Source organism: Polypterus senegalus, chromosome 14 (assembly GCF_016835505.1).
Source record: "Polypterus senegalus isolate Bchr_013 chromosome 14, ASM1683550v1, whole genome shotgun sequence".
NCBI classification, from domain to species: Eukaryota; Metazoa; Chordata; class Cladistia; order Polypteriformes; family Polypteridae; genus Polypterus; species Polypterus senegalus.
In genome coordinates this window covers 70,384,766-70,406,065 of record NC_053167.1, presented here as the reverse complement: position 1 = coordinate 70,406,065, position 21,300 = coordinate 70,384,766, and the positions used below count along the sequence as shown (strand labels likewise).

The following is a 21,300-nucleotide window of genomic DNA, read 5'->3' as shown; positions in this document are numbered from 1 at the left end:
CAGTACAACAAATAAACTAATAAAAAAAATAGAAACAAATAAATAAATAAAGTGATACTGATAAGTTAAACATTAGAAGAAAAATTAGGAAAGGGCTAAGTCTAAGGCAAAATTAGTTCAGTGAATATACTGGCCCACTAAAAATTCAACTGAAGAAATGTAATAGAGGTGATAAAAAAAAAAGAATCATAACTGGAGTCAGGTATTCAGGTGAGGCCACTTGCAGATGGAAATAAAACCAGTAGAACGTTATCAAATGATCATCATTACTTTGTTAGAGAGGAGCAAATTAAAACGGAATGCTTTCATTATACAGCCAAGTCAATTATAAATGGACAAGGACAAAGTTTGCAATTCAAGTCATGTCACTGACAGCCTGCAAAGAACCTGACAATTGCATTGCTTCTCGAATAAATGCAAGTATTTCAAAGGTGCTGGCTTGTAAGTTTCTTTTGAGCTTCCACTGCATATCTACATAGAGACAGAAGACTAGCTGTAGTGAATATGTTAAAGTGGGCCGGGGTGCAATCCTTGCATCATGAAAGGAAAGAAAACAAAAACAGCTAAGTGTCATTTCTGCCAGGCCTCAAACACATAATAGGATGTTTGTTTTAGAACACCCTGTCTAAGGAATAGTAGGGTGAAATTTTTTGATTAAAAAGAAAAACACACACTACAAATACGGGTGAATGTAGATTTTACCAAAAGCAGGGCATATGAAAAAGGAATAGCATATTGTCATTGAGAGCACCACAGGGACTTGAATGCAGCAGTTAATATTTGTTGTTGCTAAGGCTGCCACAATGCACATGACATCACTGCCTGGGAGCCACTGTGCATACCTGATAACGTGCGTAAATGTACTGTTAACATCTGTCACCTCACAAATGCAGCCCAATTTTATATTAAAAAGGAGGGTGTAGTGAATGATTTTATGACGTGTTTGGTCATACTAGAAAGCTCTTTACAGCAGATATTTTCAGGGCAGGGTGTGAGCTACTCTCATTACCTCTTCACATCATCACTTGTCTCTGGAGGACACACCTCACTGATGCAACAAAATGTTCCTTTGCTGCCCCAACACTGCTGACAATCGTATACATGAAATACAAAATGCAATGTGCCTGACCCAGATGAAGCAGTGTGAACTGTGCAGGTCAGCAACTAAAACAGAATATCAAAAAAATTTTCTCCCAAGAACCACTTCACTCCAGGCTATCTCAAAAGCCTCTGTATCTTCTGGGACTTAGTTCTTACTGACTAGGAAAAAGAAATGCCTCTACTAAACTCTAGTTAACTAGATTTTATTGATGAAAAATTTCAGTGTCCATTATCCATCACCATTCTGTCTTAGTGCAAAATAATGCTAATGCCTCAAATGCTCCGTTTTATGTTCTTTACATACACTGCCCACTCTCCAAAAATTAGCCCACTACCATCACAAAAATGTGATGAATTGTGCTGGCCAGCTTATTGAAATAGAATAAAGAAAAAAAAATCACCCACCCACCACACCAGTTCACTCCAGACTGTATCAATAGCTTCTGTGTTTTCTGGGACTTTTGAGTGTACAATCGTGTGTGTTTATTTAAAGTGCTGCTTAAAGAAGGTGTATTTTTTTCTTTTGCTGATGTTAATAGTGGATTTTGAAGCAGTGGCAATTTTTTTGCATAAAATGCCCAACAAGAGTACTGGGAGTATCAAAGACTTCAACCGTTTGGTTGCAACCAAATTTGAGTAAAGTGGGGTTGATTGGTTACAAAAAAAAAAAAACCAAAACAACAAAAACTTTGTATATGTCAGCTGTTTTTAATTGTGCAAATACCTGAACAGAGTTTTAATTTGATTCTTAATAAAATGTAAGAAATGTGTGCTAGTGCATGAATTATATAATATGTCTCTTGCAGTTTAATTAGGCTCTAAAGCCCCCTTTCGGTTAAGTGGTATACAGTAATCCCTCCTCGATCGTTGCGTTCCAGAACCCCCCGCGATAGGTAAAAATTCACGAAGTAGAAACCATATGTTTGTATGGTTATTTTTATATATTTTAAGCCCTTATAAACTCTCCCACACTGTTTATAAATATTCCACGCACAGTTATACAGCATAAACCCTTTGTATTCTCTTAGGTATTAGGTAAGATTCATTTAAATTACGTATGTAAGCACAGTTTATATACAGTAAAACCTAAATATTATTTTAAAAAGATATCAAGCATCTCCGATATCACATATGTTATAGACATTACGATAGACAGGCCACCAGCAATAAATACGTACAATGAAAGAAAAATAGTATACAGTAAATGTGTGTGCAGTGACACTAAACATACGTACATGCACTAAGCACTGTAAGTAGAAAATTAATTATGGTTACTCACCAACAATGGCACGACGACTTGTCCGATAACGATGAGTTTAATTTTATTGCACAACAAAGGAGAGCGTTACAGCCCTTCTAAAGGAGCCTCTTTAGGCGACTGTGTAGCACCGCCGTTGTTCTTCTTCCGGCAGTCTTCAATCCAAATCCCTAAAGCAGATTCCATCCGGACTACTGCCTTATTACGTCCACTTACAACTCGTTTTGCACCCTGGTTAAAAGGACACTGCAGCCGTATATCTTATATTCTTTTCCTCCTTTTTAAATAAAAATAAACGTGGACTCATTGATGCCGTAATGGCGTCCTACAGCGGTGTAGCTTTTCCCTTCCTTCAACATATCCAAAACTTTTACCTGTTTGGCAATCGTTAACATCTTCCGTTGGCGCTTGGGCACGGCCCCTGAAACAGTAGCAGGAGCAGATCGTTTTGGAGCCATAACGAAGGGCTTGACTACGCATAAAGATAAACACAAAAGAGCGTCCCTTGTATGAAATCAACTGGGCAAACCAACTGAGGAAGCATTTACCGGAAGTAAAAAGACCCACTGTCCACAGAACCCGCGAAGCAGTGAAAAATCCACGTTATATATTTAGATATATCTATATAGATAGATAAAATCCACGATAGAGTGAAGCCATGAAAGTCGAAGCGCGATGCAGCGAGGGATTACTGTATTCCAATCAGGATAGATAGGTATTAAGTCAGGTGGGCTCAGAACATGAGGAATTAAGATTTAGAGACTGGTATCTCGCAGGTGGAGCTAATTTACATTTTTGAGTCAGATAACCCTCCTACAATCCTAATCTGAACCACAGCGTAACTAGCAGGACACAAATTGGAGTCAACTCTACCTACTTTTACTGCCCACTGGAGTTAACTTCACTCACTTGGCAGCTCCTCGGTGGAGGGTTGGGCTGCAAAGATATATACTTGATAGATTTAGGTGAGCACTTGATATGATAACTGCAAAATGTAAAAGGTTTACTAATTCTTTTGCTTATTTTTTTGTGCTATGAGTAAATTAAGCAGTTTTCTTTAAAAAATAAGTGCTATTTTTATATGGCTTTAATGGACACTGAAATGTTAAATCATTAAAGTCAGTTAACTTATAGTGAAGTATTTAGTAGAAATTTCCTTTCTTTTTGCAAGAACTATGTTTCAGTAGACACAAAGACTATTGAGATAGCCTGGACTGAACTGATGCTATGTTCACTTAGGTCACAATCAGTTATTAGCCAAATGTTTGTGAGATGCAGAGGCACAGTTTGGGTCTTAGATATATGGACATGGTAAGGCAAGAAAAAGGTTCACTTGCTTGCAGTGTCACACACGGATAATTATCACTGTATCTATAATTATATCAAGACTTGTCATTTTGTTGGATTTAATTTAAAAGAGCACATTTAAGCCAGCAGCAGGTTGCGCTAATAATTGTCTAGAGTTAACGTCTGAATGACTTTCCAATGAATCTTCTCATGATGTCTAGATAAGCACAAAAGTGTCACACTGACTCACAAACTATGATATCCTCCAACAAAGAAACTCAAGTTCTGTAGCATGTTCCAACGTAAATTCCAAATTTCCTCCACAGTTCAAAAAATCTTTAAGCACAGTAAAATGAAGCTGGCTGATCTCAATCTGTTAACGTTTACGATATTCATCTATCAGATTTCATTAGGCTAGCCCTGCAGGTTCACTGTGGAGTGAAACCTTAGGACACAAGTACCAGCATGCTGAAAGTATTCTTGGAAGTCAGCAGCTCTGCACAGACAAGTTAACAAGACTGCTGCCAACACTTGGGTGTGAGTTAAAGAAATTCTATGCACATAAACCACAGGTTTAACCTTCATAAATCAAAACAAAAACAAGATTAACTTCTATAGCTCGGTGCAAGCCCACAACTAAATCCACTTCTCACGCAAACCACATGTCACAAATTCAGACAAAAATAAATAAATAAATATTAGACAAACAGATAAATAGATGTGCACATGTACAAAAATAAAAAAAGAGACTGTTGTGATTGCTAGGTGTCAAAGCTGCCATGGCAGCATCAGCCAAATTCATCTCCATTATAAAAAGTCTGTTCTTATTGGGTTTTTTTTTTGTGTAGAAACAAATGTTTTCGTGCTTCTTACGTAGCTGTGGAGACAGCTTAAAGAATATTGTGGGTCATGACTCTGCAACAGAGTAGAACTGAGACTTGCAGAAGCACCTAACCCCTATCAACACACTAACTCTGGAGCCAAACAGTTGCTCCAAATCAAATTGACAACACATGTGATCAACTCCAAGTTAACTGGTTCAGTTTACAGCCACAGAACATAAATGGAGTTCATATAAATAAAAATGTTACAATATGAAGCATGTGGTGGGGAGTACAAATGAAAGATAGTTAAAACACATACTGCAGGTACATATAAATAGCCCAGTAAATTTTGATAGAAGGTAGAACATCAACGGACCTAAAATCTGAAGGAAATACAGCAACAACGAAAGGCCCACCTGGGGTCATAGACAGAGAAGTACTTTCTGGATAATGGAACACTTCTCTATCAAAGAAATGTGTGTCCAACAAAATGGGTAAATGTTCAGAAGAAACACTACAGTGGATCCCCCAAGATAACAGTGGAAGAAAACCATGCAAGATGGTTATGAGGTTTAATAGGTTGACAGGCTGCCAAAAAGTGGTACTTATTGTATTAACTAAAAGAAAAAGGGATCACAGTTAAAAGCAAACAAAAGAACTTGAATTTGATAACACTAAGACTTTCCATGGTATCTCTAAATCCTAAATGCAAAATGGGAGGTTTAAAAAGCTACTTCTTGAAACCAGGAAAAGTTAAATGTCTATTCCTTAATGCCACTGGTGAGAAGAGGACAAGGAAGAGTGTGTGCTGATCACTGAAAGAAAAAAGCCTGAATTAGCGTAAGCCACCTTAACTCCGGGTGTTCATAAGAAAATGTAATGCTTTTCTTCATGAAGCAGAAGTACGTAATAAACAAAAATAATTGTGTCAGATAACTGTAAAGTTAAAATGTGTACTATCAATTTAAATGTTCAAAGTTTAAATATTCTCCTCTGTAACCAGAATTTGACATGTTCCATGCAGTGATAGAGGTCCACAGGGGACTAGATACCTAGCAAAATCAAAAACATCATCATATTCTTAATCATTGACCTTAAAAAAGTCTAAAACGATACCCCATATGGTTATGTGTGAAGTTTGTCATTTTGAACCTTCTAGGGGTGGCTCTTAGAAGGCTAGGACTGCCAGTAAAGAATCAGATATCAACAAATATTATGATCATTAACCTCAAAATACCATAAAATTCCACATGCCTTTATTGACATTTTTTAAAAATTTTTGTCAAAAAAAAGTGTCATTTTGATGTGGCATACACAATGCTTTTTGCATAAAAGATGAAAAAATAATGATGTAGATGGCCAAAAACAGGGAGAACCCCAAAAAGTGCAACATCTTGACATCAAGACAAGTCGATTGGTATGTCACGTGTTTTTTTTTTTTAATCAGTGAGTCTGGAGGCACCGGACCAAAAAAAAAAAAGTGATTTGAAAGGATTTATAAGTAACATATATTAACACAAAAACACATTACACATGTAATCCATGGGTATAGTTAGCCCAAAGGGGCATCAGCATTTTTTTGTCCTTTGTTTTATTTGAAACCTGCTTGTCACTTCATGCTTTCATTCTTCCTTTTTCTGTAATAAAATCATTATTCTGACATTTGGACCTATCTTTGGTGACTTTTATTCCAGGTTGGCAAACATGAAAAACATTGATCCTAAAATTTTCATTTTAATTTAAATGTTAGAATTTTCACTATGTAAATTAAAATTTGAAATGGATGTCCAGTCCACAAACCAAAGACATGCATAAAAGGTTAAATACTACATTTAAATTATGCACATTATGGAAGTACTTGTGCATGCTATCCAATAGACTGGTATTAAGATGCTGAGAATGAACAAATGGTTGGACATATGCAAAGTATCCTTGCCAGCATTTCTATCTTGCCAGAAGAGACCCTTTCCTGTCAGTCTTAAGGCAACACTAGCACTCATACAGGGTGGTCCAGAACTAATTATGCAGATCCAGATCATCTGGATGACTTTGATTTATGCGGGGACGATTCCAGTTCGGCACAAAGATGATTCTTCATGTCGTCAGTTCACACAGTTCTCGATGGTCTGGGATTTTTCGGGTGATTTTCTATGTAATAAACGTAGTAAGTTATAGCACAATGAAAATTGCGTAATTAGATCTGGACCACCCTATAGTTATACATCCATAGAGTCTTCTTCTTTCGGCTGCTCCCGTTAGGGGTTGCCACAGCGAATCATCTTCTTCCATATCTTTCTGTCCTCTGTATCTTGTTCTGTTACACCCATCACCTGCATGTCTTCTCTCACCACATCCATAAACCTTCTCTTAAGCCTTCCTCTTTTCCTCTTGCCTGGCAGCTTTATATTTAACATCCTTTTCCCAATATACCCAGCATCTCTCCTCTGCACATGTCCAGACTAACACAATCTTGCAGCACTGCAAATTTTATTATTTTCACAATGAGAAAATTAAGCAAATACATCCCATGGAATCTCACCATTTACTCCATACGTGACTGCATAATAAACCTATCAACTGTTTTTAACTATGACAAAACAACAGATAAGAATGGATGCAATTTAATCCTTTAGCAAAAAGGTTGCTTGAAATGATTCTATGCATTGATGAACTAAAGTTTAAATGGATACATTTGTACACATAGCATTAAACACTAGCACACACTTTTAAGCAACAAGAAGAGCATTAGTTTTCATTATAGCAAAGGGTGCAGCTGAGAGTACTGCATAGTATTCCCAAAAAGACCCGGCCCCACACTGGTTAAAGAAACCTTGGCACAGACTGGCACACACTTGTGTTACTCACATAGTCCGTTGGTTCCTCAACTTTCCACTGATGGGAGAAGACAGATAGAAAGAACAAAAAAAAAAGTAATGTTTTTAAGGAAGAGCTGCAAGACAGGATTCACAGCAGCTAGTGTTAACAGCCTCTTGCTCTTGTGTTATTAGCATGTCTGTTAGAGGAAGATGTATGCAATTAATTCATTAATTTGTTAATGGGTTTCAAATGTTAAAATGAGAACTTGCAGTTATACATACACAAAGATCAAGAGTTGTAAAGTTCTAGTTGTGCGTTTCACTCTGTTGTTTCTGCAGTAGAATCCAAGGCTGAAGGCAGTTCTGTGACTGCTGATGTTTAGATGAAGCTGATTCAATCTTCAAACAAGCACTCACAAAATGGCATCCTGGGGATTTTCATACGTTTTACTGAATTCAATTCAATAAAACGGTCCATGTTAAAAATGTACCTCCTACAGGGATATACAGTACTTTACACATGTGCCTCTTGTGAGCTCTGGGCAGAAACAATGCTCTCAATGCTGTGCTGACGTTACTTACTTGTGCGGAGATATTCTGTCATCAGATGGCTCCAGCAAATAAATTGCACAGGACTGCTGAAACTAATGAAAGCTTATGCACTTTTACACTTCTTGGATATCTGTAACTGAGTTCATTTGTAAATATGCACAACTCAGTAGTCTTGTAAGAAATGTCAGTCCCTAAGGAGGGCTAAAGGATGACATTTACCCAATGCACTGCCTTGTTAAACACTCCTCAATCAAACAATCTTAATTTACAAAGACAAATGTATTTTTGAATGTGTACATAAATTGACACTGAGGAATATTCTGCCCAATGTGAAATTATACATAAATAACCAGTGCTCTCATTGACCCAGTAATAAATTGAGTATAGAAAATGGATGGACAAATTACAGGTTTCCTTTAGATATTTCTACACCAAGAATCATTCACAAGTTTCTATGAAAGCCTCTTTATTTCAACTCACACATTTTTAAGCTTTTATCAACAAATGGCTCACATAAAACAAGACATCTCATTTTCAAAGAGGTTTCTTTTGTGGCAGGCAGCATGAAATCAAATTACCAATACCTTTCTTAATGCTGGAGAGGTGCCCATTGTGAGCAGAACCACTGTCCATCACTCCAGCAGAATGAGATCAATTTCACAGGATCAAAGAGAAACACAGCATAAAGCATGTGATAATGTAAATGGCGAATAAGGTTTTACTTACCAAATACCATAATTAGGCACAAAAACAGAATATTAGCCTTGTACAAACTTTTATCCTCCAAAGTTATATAACCGCAAGGCAAGACCTTAGCTAGAGCAAAAATAGTAGGCTTATTAATAGAACTAAATTTAACAGGCCTGCAATTCCACTTAAACCATTGTAACATAAAATTCACAAACCCAGTTAATCCAATTCTGGTTCATGAAGGGTGCGTATCTCCCAAATAAGAAGCACAAGGTTGCGTAAAGACCTGGAACCTCTTCTAAATACCACATGCCTTTAGTCTACTTAGTCGATGATGACAACACTGCATCTTCCTTTATTATAAATCCTTCTAAATGAGACTAATCCCAACCTCCGTTAACCCTGTCTCTCTCTTTGGGAGATGAACCGTACTAAGCAATTTAAGTGGACTGGGCCATTTAAAGCAGCAAACACTAATCTGTACAACATGGCTTTCAATCTTTTGCTGTTTGTACTTAAGGAAAACAGGGCTGGTTAAAACTAATTAAAGCTGAAACATTAAAAATAAGAACAATAAAAGTTACATTCATCTTTAAAAATGAAAACAATTAGACTTCAGCAAAACCAGCACCAAAATACAAAGACAAAAGACCAGCATGCAAGACACTTCATTTGTAACAAAGAAAATACACTTCATGACAGAAATTATGGATAAACAAAGAGCATGAGTGGCAGAAAATCAATATCTAATGCCTGGCAACAAACTGAAAATTTTTCATAATTCAGCAAAACAGAAGCCACTGCTGCTAACTGGAGAGGCTTGTTAAAGCTGAAATCTTCTTTCTCCAAGTCACACAATGGATGGCAGTTCATGCAGCTGTAGTCTTAAAGACTGTGTGGTTCAGAAGTCCATTGAATTCAGTTTGGATGATCAAATCAGTAACTTATTAAGCTAATTATTAAAAAAAAACAGTAATGTTTGTTTGCTGTTAAACTAATCAAAAATGTACCTTGACCCATTTGAAAGCAAACATTCTCAATGTAACCATCCTTTGATTCCCCATTTGCACTGCTACACCAATATTTTATATAGCAGACTTTCACGGCAAGCACTGAAAATCTTGAATTTAAATGATACTAAAACTCTGATACGATAATTGAGAGAATAAAGGATTTGAAAGTAGATTGCAGCTAGCTCCTATCAAATGGTCAGGGGAAGAAGAAAATGCCCATCACATTAAGCAGCCTACAGCCATCCATAATGGTGAATGAATTAAGCCTTTCTCCTGAGGGGAAGCATGAAGAAGATACAGGAGGACTTGCAAAGTGCACAGGGTTCCCGTTGGGGGAAGACCGAGACTTTCTTGGAATGTCAACCTTTTGGTTTCAAATCAGCTAAACGTGTTGTTTTGAGAAGAGGATCCATGATTAGTAAATACCATCACTATATGACTCCACATTCTGGCAATGTGAAGTTCATTTTATACGACATTATCAGGACTGCCCTTATAGAAAAAATGAGTTTTGTGTGCTAACAGATGTGATGAAAAATAAAAACCAAGCAACAATAAAGGTCAAAACCAAAAGTTCCCCTTTTTCAAGGATTCATTTTACCTCCATTTACATAGAGATAAACAAACCCTCTGGAGTGTCAATGCAGTGATGTCGGAATGAAAAATGCTGCATATCACTGTATAGGATCTCTAAGCCCTCTACAAACACAACAGATGCAAACTGGAATCTTTTACCACTTTTTAAAATATTACACCTGGTGTACTGCGGCATAAATAACCTTATTCTTCATTTCTTATAAATCTACCTGGAAACAGATTTCATCCTAGATAATTTAGCACTCAATCCTTAAGGTGCTATTACATGCTTGTCACTAACATCCGAAGAAATTTCTCCCTGGAGATAACCAATTCTGCTTATTTGGCATTTATCCTTGAGTCTTCAGCTATGTGTTTTGTTTTTTCCCTGGCATTAATGGTAGCATCATTTTCCTTTAAAATGTTTGCAAATTATTAAGTCCTCATTAATAAATTAGAAATTACACTTACAGCCAAGAAATTCAAATGCACAAATAGTGCACAATAATGAGTGGCACTTTGAAATGTAGTATGACCTGAAGGTCAAAGTGGTCTCTGTAACCTGAAATTATTGGTCAGAAAATGTGTTATGCTGTTAATTAATCCAATGATAGAATGTATTTCAGCATGCTGTCTCTCTATAATAGCAACTCCATATTATAATAATGGAAATATAGAAAATAGTCACATAAGCATGAAAATATATGATTTCAGGTTACTTAACATTTCCTTCATGGCCATGCAAGTAACGCCCTTAGGCAGAATTACAGCATATAAGGGACATCAAAAGCATCCCATGAAATACACTCGAGGATGACAACTCCAGTCCACCTTGTTTGAGCAATAGGACTAAACTTTCGCAAACTGCACACATGCTTTGTTAGTGAAGCGGCACATAATAAACTTGCTTTTAGGAGACCAGTGCAGTTCTAGAGTGTGCCTTTTTAAGATGAGGGAGGAGGGCGAGGATCTGTCAAGAAATGAATAAAAAGAGCTCCCTAGAGGGAAAGCACAAGAGTGACTGTATTTTGCAGGATGTAATCTATTGTGATGTGCTGTATCCGAATGTCAGAACTTTTTACTGAGAACAGCAACATTATGAAGAAACAAAACTGAAAAGGCAATGTAGCTGCCAAATGTGGGACTGCAGAAATCTAGCTGAAGTGAGCTTGCATACAAACAGAAAGCTGACCTTGGCTTTTACCACTTTCCTTATATCATAATCACATTGCTTATAAGCATCATGATGTATTTCAAGCTCAGTGATAAAGAAATACACATCTAAAATGCTACTGGTAGTTACTTCCACTGAAAACAATTACAAGACAGATATACAGTACTACTGTATAATGCTGTAGATTAATATATCCTGTGCTACTTAACCTCATTTGTCTACTCTTTTGGTCTAATCTGCTGACATTTTATAATTTATTCACTAAATAATAACTAATTCTAATTGATCTTCAATAACTAGACTACTTTTTTAATAAATTATTTCTTATTAAGCACACTTCTACCCATTATTCCACAAAGTTTCAAATCCCAATTGCTTATTCTACCCTTAATGACGCAGCAATGTTTATTCCTGCACATGTTCACCTTCACCACCTTCCAATAAATACTACTTTCAGCCTACCCCTGGCACCAGGATCCCTTCCTGAGTGCTCAAGCATTAAATGCTGCTCATCCAAAACTCCAGAAGGAAATTCCATTTTATTTTCAGGGTGTACTGTACTCACTTGATGACTTTGAGGGCACAATGTAAAGTCAACTTTCCTTTGTGCTAATGCAATGCTGGTTGCATTTGGCAGTATTTTCTTAAGGCTGCACGTTTTATTTTGCTGTACATCATGTACTAGGGAACTAATAATTGATTTCAGAACACCATTCACTCACAAGAAACAATCATCAAAGACTAAACAGTGGAGATTGTTGACAGTTATAAATATCTGGAAGCAATCATAGATGCAAAAGCGGCTTGTAACAAAATATAGAAGCCATCTACAAAAAGGGACAGCAGCACTTCTACTGTCTAAGGAAATTGAATCTTTTAATTTAAATCCTACCATTATGTCACTCTTTTATAAACTGTGTATTGAGTCTGTCTTTACTTATGTTGTGCTGGCATGGTCAGCAGCAAAAATAGAATAAAAACCACTTTGTAAAATGGAGCAAAAATATCAGAGTCTCAACAGTTCAACCTCACAGGCATGTTTAATAAGCAGGTATTATGAAAAGTAACATGGATCTTGTCAGAACTCACACATTACAATATCTGTTTCAGTTGTGGCCAACTGCTATTTATCTTCTAAATATGTTCAATTTTAATAAACATTCACAGGATTAAATTATGGGGGAACAGTTAGCTTATGTTTTGATGGCTGTGTTCTTTGTTGATGTGCTTTTAATGTTACATTGTGGTCCCACTTGAAAACCTGAAGACAAACCAAATGTCCTTCTTGAGACAATGAAACTGAATTGAATTGAACTGAATATTCTCTATTATAATTAGTCTGATTCCATGATACATTACTGTATTTGACTCCTTGATTTTACAGAACACTGTTTTTGAACAACCTGAAAAGTGCTACTAAATAAAATATATTTTTTGGAACTAAGAAGCAGAATGATACTGATCCCTACTGTTTTGCAATGCTTAAACTGATATATTTTATTCTTCCTTTATCATCATCAACACAGAAAGACAGTGTGGTCTGAAACTTGACAGACAAATAAAACACATGGTTTACTGTTGATAATGCTTCTTATTTTTTGACACTTAAAACATTTTGTGATTTTTCTTTTTTAGTATCAGGACTCTCCATATAATTTTTCATTAGGCAGTCTGCAACTGTCTTGCTTTTTGCAGCACTTTAACATAGTTATTTTATATATTTATTAATGTGTTGTTATCATACTCTAGCGGGGTGCCCAACTCTGATCCTGGAGAGCCACAGTGGCTGCAGGTTTTTGTTCCAACCCAGTTGCTTAATTAGAAACCAATCCTCACAAATAACAGATCTTATTTAATTCCATAGCTTGTTAATGTTTTAACTCTACCATATCAGTTCATTCTTAAATCATAGATTCTTTTTCTTTCTAATGACACATATATCATCCAAATGACTTAAAGCCTAAAATGGATGCATAATTTTCAGTTCTTCACTTCTCTTCAGTTTCCTTCTGAGTGCTTAATTAAGCCAAATAGTCAATGATGAATACACATGGGTGGAAACGGGAGACACACTAGATGTAATGTAGAACTGCTGGTTCCTTTTTTGTTTGCATCTTATTGCTAATAAGGAGCAGTTAAAACAATTAATGCAGCTGTTTAAGGCTAAAATAAGCAATTAAGGGTTCAAAATCTTAACAAGCGAGAAAACTAAAATGAAGCCGAAAAATATCATGTGAGCAATAAGTGCTTCATCAGCAATGAATGATTTCCCATGAAGTGATTGGAACAAAAACCTGAAGCCCCAATTCCCTCCAGGACCGACGTTGCTCAGCCCTGAGTTAAAGGGTCTGAGTCTTAAATAGCAAATAAATGAAATGAACTGAATTAGAAGCAAACACTAGTCATTAATTAAGAAAACAGTTAGAATGACTATACCATACCATTTTCCAAGCACGCTGAATCCTGAGCAGGGTCATGGAGGAGGGGCTGGAGTCTGTCCCAGAAAGCACAGGGCACCAGGTTGGTGCAATCCCCTTGACAGTATGCCAGGCCATCGCAAGGGAACAACACTCAGATACATACACTTACACACACCACACACCCACCAATTTAGAGTCACCAATCCACCTAACCAGCTGTCCTAATCTCTATATATATATATAAAATCCAATGTCTGTCTGTCTGTCTGCTTTTCACAAGTGAACTGCTTAATCGATTTAGATCAGGTTTTTTTCTAGAATTTGCTTGAACATTCCGGTTGATTTTGCGATTCCTCTCATCGTGCTAGGTATCATAGTTAGGTTGCAGCATCAATTTATTTGTGTGAATCCGAGAGATAGGCTGCGGGCCGAGGGGGGTGGGAGGCTTTACCCGGGTGGGGCCATCCCCACTTACAGGCCAGCCTTTGTTCGAGTCGCTCTACCTCTTGCTATGTGTTGGAAGTGTACCTTGCCTCTGCTTAGCTAGCGATACACGTTTGTTCAGCAGACATTATCATCTAGAGATTGTTAAAGAGTAACATTTGACGTTTTTTAGAGATGATCACAGCTACGTGTGTTTAGAGGGTACCTGCTCATTGCCAGAGATATCACAGCCATGTGGTCGTCTCTCCACACGGGGGACGCTCTCCTGTCAGAGCTGAACATGATCAGATACAGTGGCAACGTTTGACTTTGGAGCATACCTACCTTCTGCTTGGCCAGAGATACCGTGTCAACTTTTTACATTTGTGGCAAAGAAATCACAGCTACATTCTCGCCCATGATAGCAAAATTAAAAATACTGTATATCAAGAGGCCCTCAGATACGAAAGCTATCAATATAAATTCTTCTCAATACAAATTATTAGATTAAAAAAAAAAAAGTATTGATTTTTAAAGTTTGTCCTGTTTCACTACTACACGGGCGGAGCTGCGGAGGACAGCTAGTGTTTACTAAAAAGGTGCTGTGCAATTTTGAACAGACCCTGTAGGACATTTCCAGAATTTCATTAAACAGGTAAAAAATGCACTTCTATCCCTAAAGTTATCTATTCAGCATAACACCACTTGTGTGTATTAACATTGAGCTCATCACTCATGCATCTGCTTTCCCATCACTTCTTTCCAAATTACTTTTGTTGAATAGCATGTCAAAATTGAGGATGCAGACAAGACATAAGGTTTTACATTTGTATTTTGCATCCTTCTTTATATCACTTGGTGTCACCAGCATAATACTGTGTAACACCCCCCGCCCAATTTACAATATCTACAGTGTTCAGAACTTATAAATATCACATGTGTACTTAAAAAGTAAATATTAACTTGATTTGAATATGCCTATATAGAAACTAGAAGTAATACAAGGATGAACAGCAACAAAGAAGGCGGTTTTTGGATTAAAGATGTCTTTAATATGTGAAGTTTGCATTTTACTTGATTATTGCTTTCATGAACCTATCTAGCTGGGCCAGTGCACCTTATTCATGCTACTTTAATGGCAAAGAGAAAACCAGACTTGGATGAGTCACAAGTTTCAGACGTGAACCATAAGCTGTCTAGGTCATTTCAGAGTCAGCAGTTAACGTTTCTCTGGGAAGGGTGCATTGCATGCTTGTTTTAAACACAAATAATGGTAGATTTTCACATATATGTTGGGTGGCACAGGGTTTGTGCCCTCGGGGCTCCCTGCATGGAGTATAAATATTCTCCCAATGTCTACATTGGCTTCCTCAGGGTGCTTCAGTTTCTTCCTACAGTCCAAAAACATGTAGATTAGGTGAACTCGCATTGCTAAATTGGCCTTAGTGAGTGAGTGTTTGCCCTGCAATGGACAGGTTGTTCTTGACTTGAGTATAATGACTGCTGAGATAGTCTCCGCCTGCCCTGCAACTCTGCCCTTTATAAACAGGTTAAGAAAATGAAGTGGATGGGTACATACCAGTTTTCTAAAATGCTAAGGATATGACCCAATTGTTAAACAGCTGTAGTCTTTAAAAAAAGGCAAACCCAGATATAATCTTTCTATTTGTTAGAACACTTTCTGACAGCAGCTAGCCATCTACAATATATATTGCTTTACATATCTACAGCAGCTAGTGTACCATTCTACAGTGTGGTCCAACTAAGGGAATAACACCAGCTCAGTGGATGCAAGATGTTTAGGAAGGCTAGCTGTACTACAGGATGTACCCTAGTCAATCCAGGAAAAAAATTAACAAAATTACAGGCCATCATGACAAATGAGACCCATTCTTTGCATGACCTGTTTTCATTGAGAATCTGCAGTGTGCTAGGACCTCTTACTGGGGGCACCACACCCATCAAACTGTATACTGTACCGCAACCACCTTTCATCATGACAGCTTTAACTGACACATTGGCATGCAGCAGTATTCCATCACAAGTATATTAGGGTATTGTGTGTAAATGTCTTTGTCTTGCATTTTTGTAATAGTTTGCTCTTTGTTTTTTTTTATTGTTTAGCTATGACATTGCAAGATCTTTGACGAGTCAAGTATTTTCACTTCAAGGTTAATAAAATACAAACTTACTTTAAAACTAATTAACTTTTTCTCCTTCTATCTCTGTCTATTACACATTTTTAGTCTCTCTTGCTCTGTCTGTCTCTTTATCTATCCATCCATCCATCCATCCAAACAAATATCATAGTGTCAGACATTTCCAAGTTAGACAGTACTGGAAGTATCAAACACATTCCTTACAGCTGCATTAAAGTAATACAAGCAATGTAACTAATGATTGCCTAATGTGACTCAGAAATGTCTAATTTTAGACATATTAATGGCTAATGATACAAACCAATCAAGACAGACTTATGCTGTCCCTCAAGCAATTAATTGACTTTGCACCCAAAAGGTCAGTCCTTTAGAACGACCGGCTGTTTTTATATAAACACAAGATCATTCTCTGTCTAACAGTAGTATCCTTACTAAAAATAACAAATACCACTTTCTAGGTGAACACTCAAGACATGAACAAACAGCTCATTGTAAAAAAAGACTGGTTTAAACACTGCACATCTAAAAACAAGAAATCTTTACATGACTGCGAGAATGGTGATCAATTACCCCATTGTTCTTGAGGAAAAACCTTGTAATGTGAACATCTGCTTGTGGCTTTAAAACAATCTGACAAGACCTGTTATTGCATTAGAATTTATTTTGTGCGTCAAAAATGTTTAAGGATAAAGAGGAAGCTTTACCAAGTGTTCAGAATGGAGGCTTGATTCATTTTACCCTTTTCCATTATGTAGCTATCAGGACTCTGTGAGCAAAACAGTCAGGTTAATAACATGGCAGCAATAGCTTAAAAATGTTATCAGTGCCTTTGGAATTGTCTATGTATTTATTCATTGCAGCAGATTTGCTTAAGAATTTTCGGACTGGCACAAAACCTTAAATATTTACTAAAAATGCACACATAAAGTTCAGTTTGTTAGTTAACATAAAGACAAATGGTGCATCTTTTTCTGTGCCCATAGCTTGGGTGGCACCGGTCATCAAGTTGAGTTTAATTTAGGAAATTCTTTATTGAATGATGTGTTTTGATGAACTCCATATGACGGCTGACTGCAGCAGTTGGCTGCTAGTAAACCCGTATGCCACCAGCAGACTTCTTCACAGACATGGGGGTTAGAGAATGGAAATGTAAATAGTCTTTCCCCTTGTATTGTCAGAATCTTTATCGACAAAGCAACCCTGCATTAAGATTTTCTTCCAGATACTGAGGAAATATGATCAGATATAATCTAAGCAAAACCATCAGAAAACACAGTTGTTTGTTATTGTGAGACCTTAAAAAAAAAAAAAAAACAGAACACCACCAACTAAACATGAAAAACCAGCAAGCAAAAAATGATTTAGTGCAGTAGCCAGTGCCACAAGTATATGTATAAAAATTGTGATTCCTGAAGAAATTTATTTTTGGATTCTATAAAATAAAAAAAAAAGATTAAACTATTTATTAAAATCTTTGGTGTAGGAGCTTTTCACAATACTGAACAGATAAACAAAGAAAGAGAAGAAGGAATTGGGGCAATGGTGCTTGTGATTCATCAATCTGTTAATGAGCAGGACACCTGGAAAGAGTTCTTTACCATTATCTTGCAGAAAGCCATTAGGAAGTAACATCCAACCATGATTAACCATAACATTTACCTTATTTCTGTTTACACACCACTCTATTGGAAAATCTTGCCTAATGAGTAGCTTTCGAATGTCATTGACTGCGAGTACTTAATATGCTCTCCATTATTTTAATTAACTCTTCAGATTCACCTCCAAGCAAATCCTGTTCAGCTTGGTTTTACACTTCTATGCAGCTATAGCTTTGCTAAATAAAATGCAGAATGCCAATTATTTTAAAAAGTATGCTGTGGCAATATCTAACACAATAGCTACATGTGAAGGACAGTGACTCTGTGTCTACTTCCTATAAAGATGGTCAATCAATCAGGACATGAAGATACTGACATTTAATGTACCTATTGACTCTACTAGAGTTTATCAGAGAAAGTTTGAAAGCAAATGCCAAATAACATATACAGAATCAACATGGAATTCAAATTCCATTTGCTGAGTTTACTCATACGACAGGCAAGGAGAGAAATGTTAAAACCAACCTTTGTTCTTCACTTGGTCGTTTGAATTGCATGAAATCTTCATTTCTCAGTTAATAAGACACCATGCATAATTTGTTCCATTTAGAAGAGGAAAAGATGTGAAAATACATTTCAACAATTTGAACAGTGAAAGATTAAAGTGTTTGTAAAAATTGTGTCTTGGAGTAACATGACTGAATAAATGAGTCACGGATGGAGCAGCATACAAATCAATTAATCACTGCAACTCAACTGTATTTACAACTAAAAATGATCTGGACAAGTCTTGTTCTAAATTGATTTTCTTTATCCACAAGCAGTCTTGTTTTTTTCACCAAACTAATATTGAAGAAACAGTCTGAACTGAAAGGGAAAGGCATCTTGCGCATTTAAATGCAAGAGGTAAAATAGGCAAAAAAAAAAACTCATTTTCTTAATTCACCTACTGACAGTGTTACGTTAAAGGATCCTTTAGTGCCTAGTAGCACAGAATAAGTTACAAAGAAGGGTGTTAACAGCAGAACATCAGGTAATGAATAACATTTAATCTTTATTTTGTACACATACAGCATGTTCCATTGCCCATAAGTTGTCCTTCTAATTCTGTTGTATTATTACATTCTCCTGACAAGAAGAATTTCCAGGTCTTTTTGAATCAATAACAATGTATTTTCATTGAACTAAATAATTTGTGGTGTCACAACAGCAATCTCCCAATTAATGTCAGCAAAACGAAGGAGATTGTCAAAACCTTTAAGATAAGCAGGAGGCAAAGCCAATCTTGGTGGAGGAGACACTCACAAGAGGGCCACCATCACTGAAGACGGCAAGTGAACACAGCACATCTCAGTTTGATCCAAAGAGTCTTAACAGTGCCTTTGTTGCATCAAATGTTAGCATATATGCTCACCAACATTAATAGGTGTACAGTAGAGTCCATGTCTCTGGCTACATAACATCCTAGTATGACAATCTGTTTGACTCAACATCGTAAAGCGCTGCACAGCTGCCTTTTGTTCAGAATACATACAATACACTTTGCCTTAAAGTTGAACAGTGTTATAAGAGGCCTCAGCCATTCTGCACAATCACTTTTCCACCCACCGTGTATCATATGGGTTAGGACCATTAGCAGTCACACAAGGAGATCCAGTTTTTTTATCCTCAGAACAAAATGTTGCTCAACAGCCACTCTAACCGAGAGCTGCATAAGCATACAATTACTGAAGCATGGGTCTCAGAGTAGCTATATATATGTGTGTGTGTGTGTGTGAATATATATATATATATATATATATATATATGTTATTTGCGACTGTGCTCAATACTTGTTTTTTCTATTATTATACTATTAATAGCTTGTTGGATACATGAAAGTAAGTATCACATTATAATGTGTATATGACACTAAACATGAAAGTTAAATAAATTCTGTGTGTATACAATATATATACCTACATAGAGATACATACATATACCATATACATATAATATTAAAACTGTTTAATGAATAAAAATATAATAAAAATATAATAAAATAAAAATATAATCATGGGCTTAGCTGTGGTTAACTGTAGGCAAACACATTTTAAACATTTAAAAGCCCCAATTAATGTGTTTGAAGTTAAAAATCAAAAAATTAATGTGCATAATTATATTAATGATCCCCATTTTGTGCTCAAATCTGCTCACCAAAACCCTGAACTAGATATCAGTATTTACAATAGAAGGCACTTTTATTGCTTTTTTGAATTATTTGCTTCAAGCAGGGTGTGTCTATATAGCATTTGTGTGTTCTCTGTGTGCATTTTCCTGCCACATCACCAAAGACATACGAGTTATATTTAATGTCAACACTAAATTGGCCATGTGAGTGCAGAGGTGCAAGTGATTGGGCTGGGTCCCAGGAGGGTCTCAGTAACCCTCATTTACCTTGTGGATCCTCCGAATGCGTAAAAATAAAAATTGTGGTGGGATCCCTGAAAATATATTTTAAAAACATGTTATGGGGTTAAAATTACCCAATACAGAGTTTGTAAGTAAATATTGAGGCAACTGGCAGGGCAGGCAGGTAGCTGTCCACAAGCGCTTCACTGGCTGTTTTGGATTAAGTGCTTGAGTGGTAGCATCCTAATGCTGGAGTGAAAGGGAAGTGTGTCCTCTGACAAACCTCAAGAGGATTTGAGAAAGGAATAAGAGAAAATAAAAACAGAAGCCACTTGCAGGCATAATTGCTTGGGTTGGTCTCAGTGAGTCCATAAAGTGTTATAGTGGACAGCAGAAAGTGACGGAGACTGCTGATTGGCAGATTTTACCATTCATGCTAATGACTTTGTACGTTTAAAGAACTAGAGCTACAGTACTGGTCTGTGGCAGGGTAGCAAATCAATTCAAGGCATGCAATCTCCTTAACCTGAATAGCTAGTTTAGCACTGCATGCTCAGCATCTAAGTATGTGTCATGAAAAGTGGCTGTTCTGTGTGTACAAAGTGGCTGTGGCTTTTATTTGCACATTGCATAATCACTTATGATGTGATTAGTCTACTTAAGATATGCATATCTTAACTGACAGCATTCTCAACAGCTAATTTGTTTTATATTCCATAGTACCAGGGAAACATTTCAGTGTTAAACCAAAACTGGAGCTCTAATCAGATCCCCCTGATTGCCATCGGGTATTTTTTACACACTGATGCAGGGCTGAATTCAACCTCACATCCATTCATGCCGGGACAGACTTTGTGGTCCTTAACCCATTACTCTAAACTAGAATAAGCAGGACTGAGAATGTTATGTTAAAATACCATTTCTTAATAACACTGTGTCAATAAATGGTAAGACAGATGCTAATAGATGAAGTCTACATAAACTTTATCAAGGCTGGGGTCTCAGACTCAGTTCATTA

At 36.7% G+C, this 21,300-nt stretch overlaps 1 protein-coding gene across 17 annotated transcripts in view; it reads right to left on the bottom strand.

Annotated features, from left to right (window-relative positions):
* Positions 1-21,300, bottom strand: part of ptprfa (protein tyrosine phosphatase receptor type Fa) — a 596,272-nt gene that overhangs the window by 87,466 nt on the left and 487,506 nt on the right. For 10 of the 17 annotated variants that reach the window (XM_039734603.1, XM_039734602.1, XM_039734608.1 and 7 more), the window contains one exon: positions 7,336-7,362. The exons of the other annotated variants lie outside the window; for them this stretch is intronic. In XM_039734603.1, coding sequence (XP_039590537.1) covers positions 7,336-7,362 — 27 coding nt within the window. The remainder of the gene's footprint in view (positions 1-7,335; positions 7,363-21,300) is intronic. 17 annotated transcript variants of the gene reach the window in all.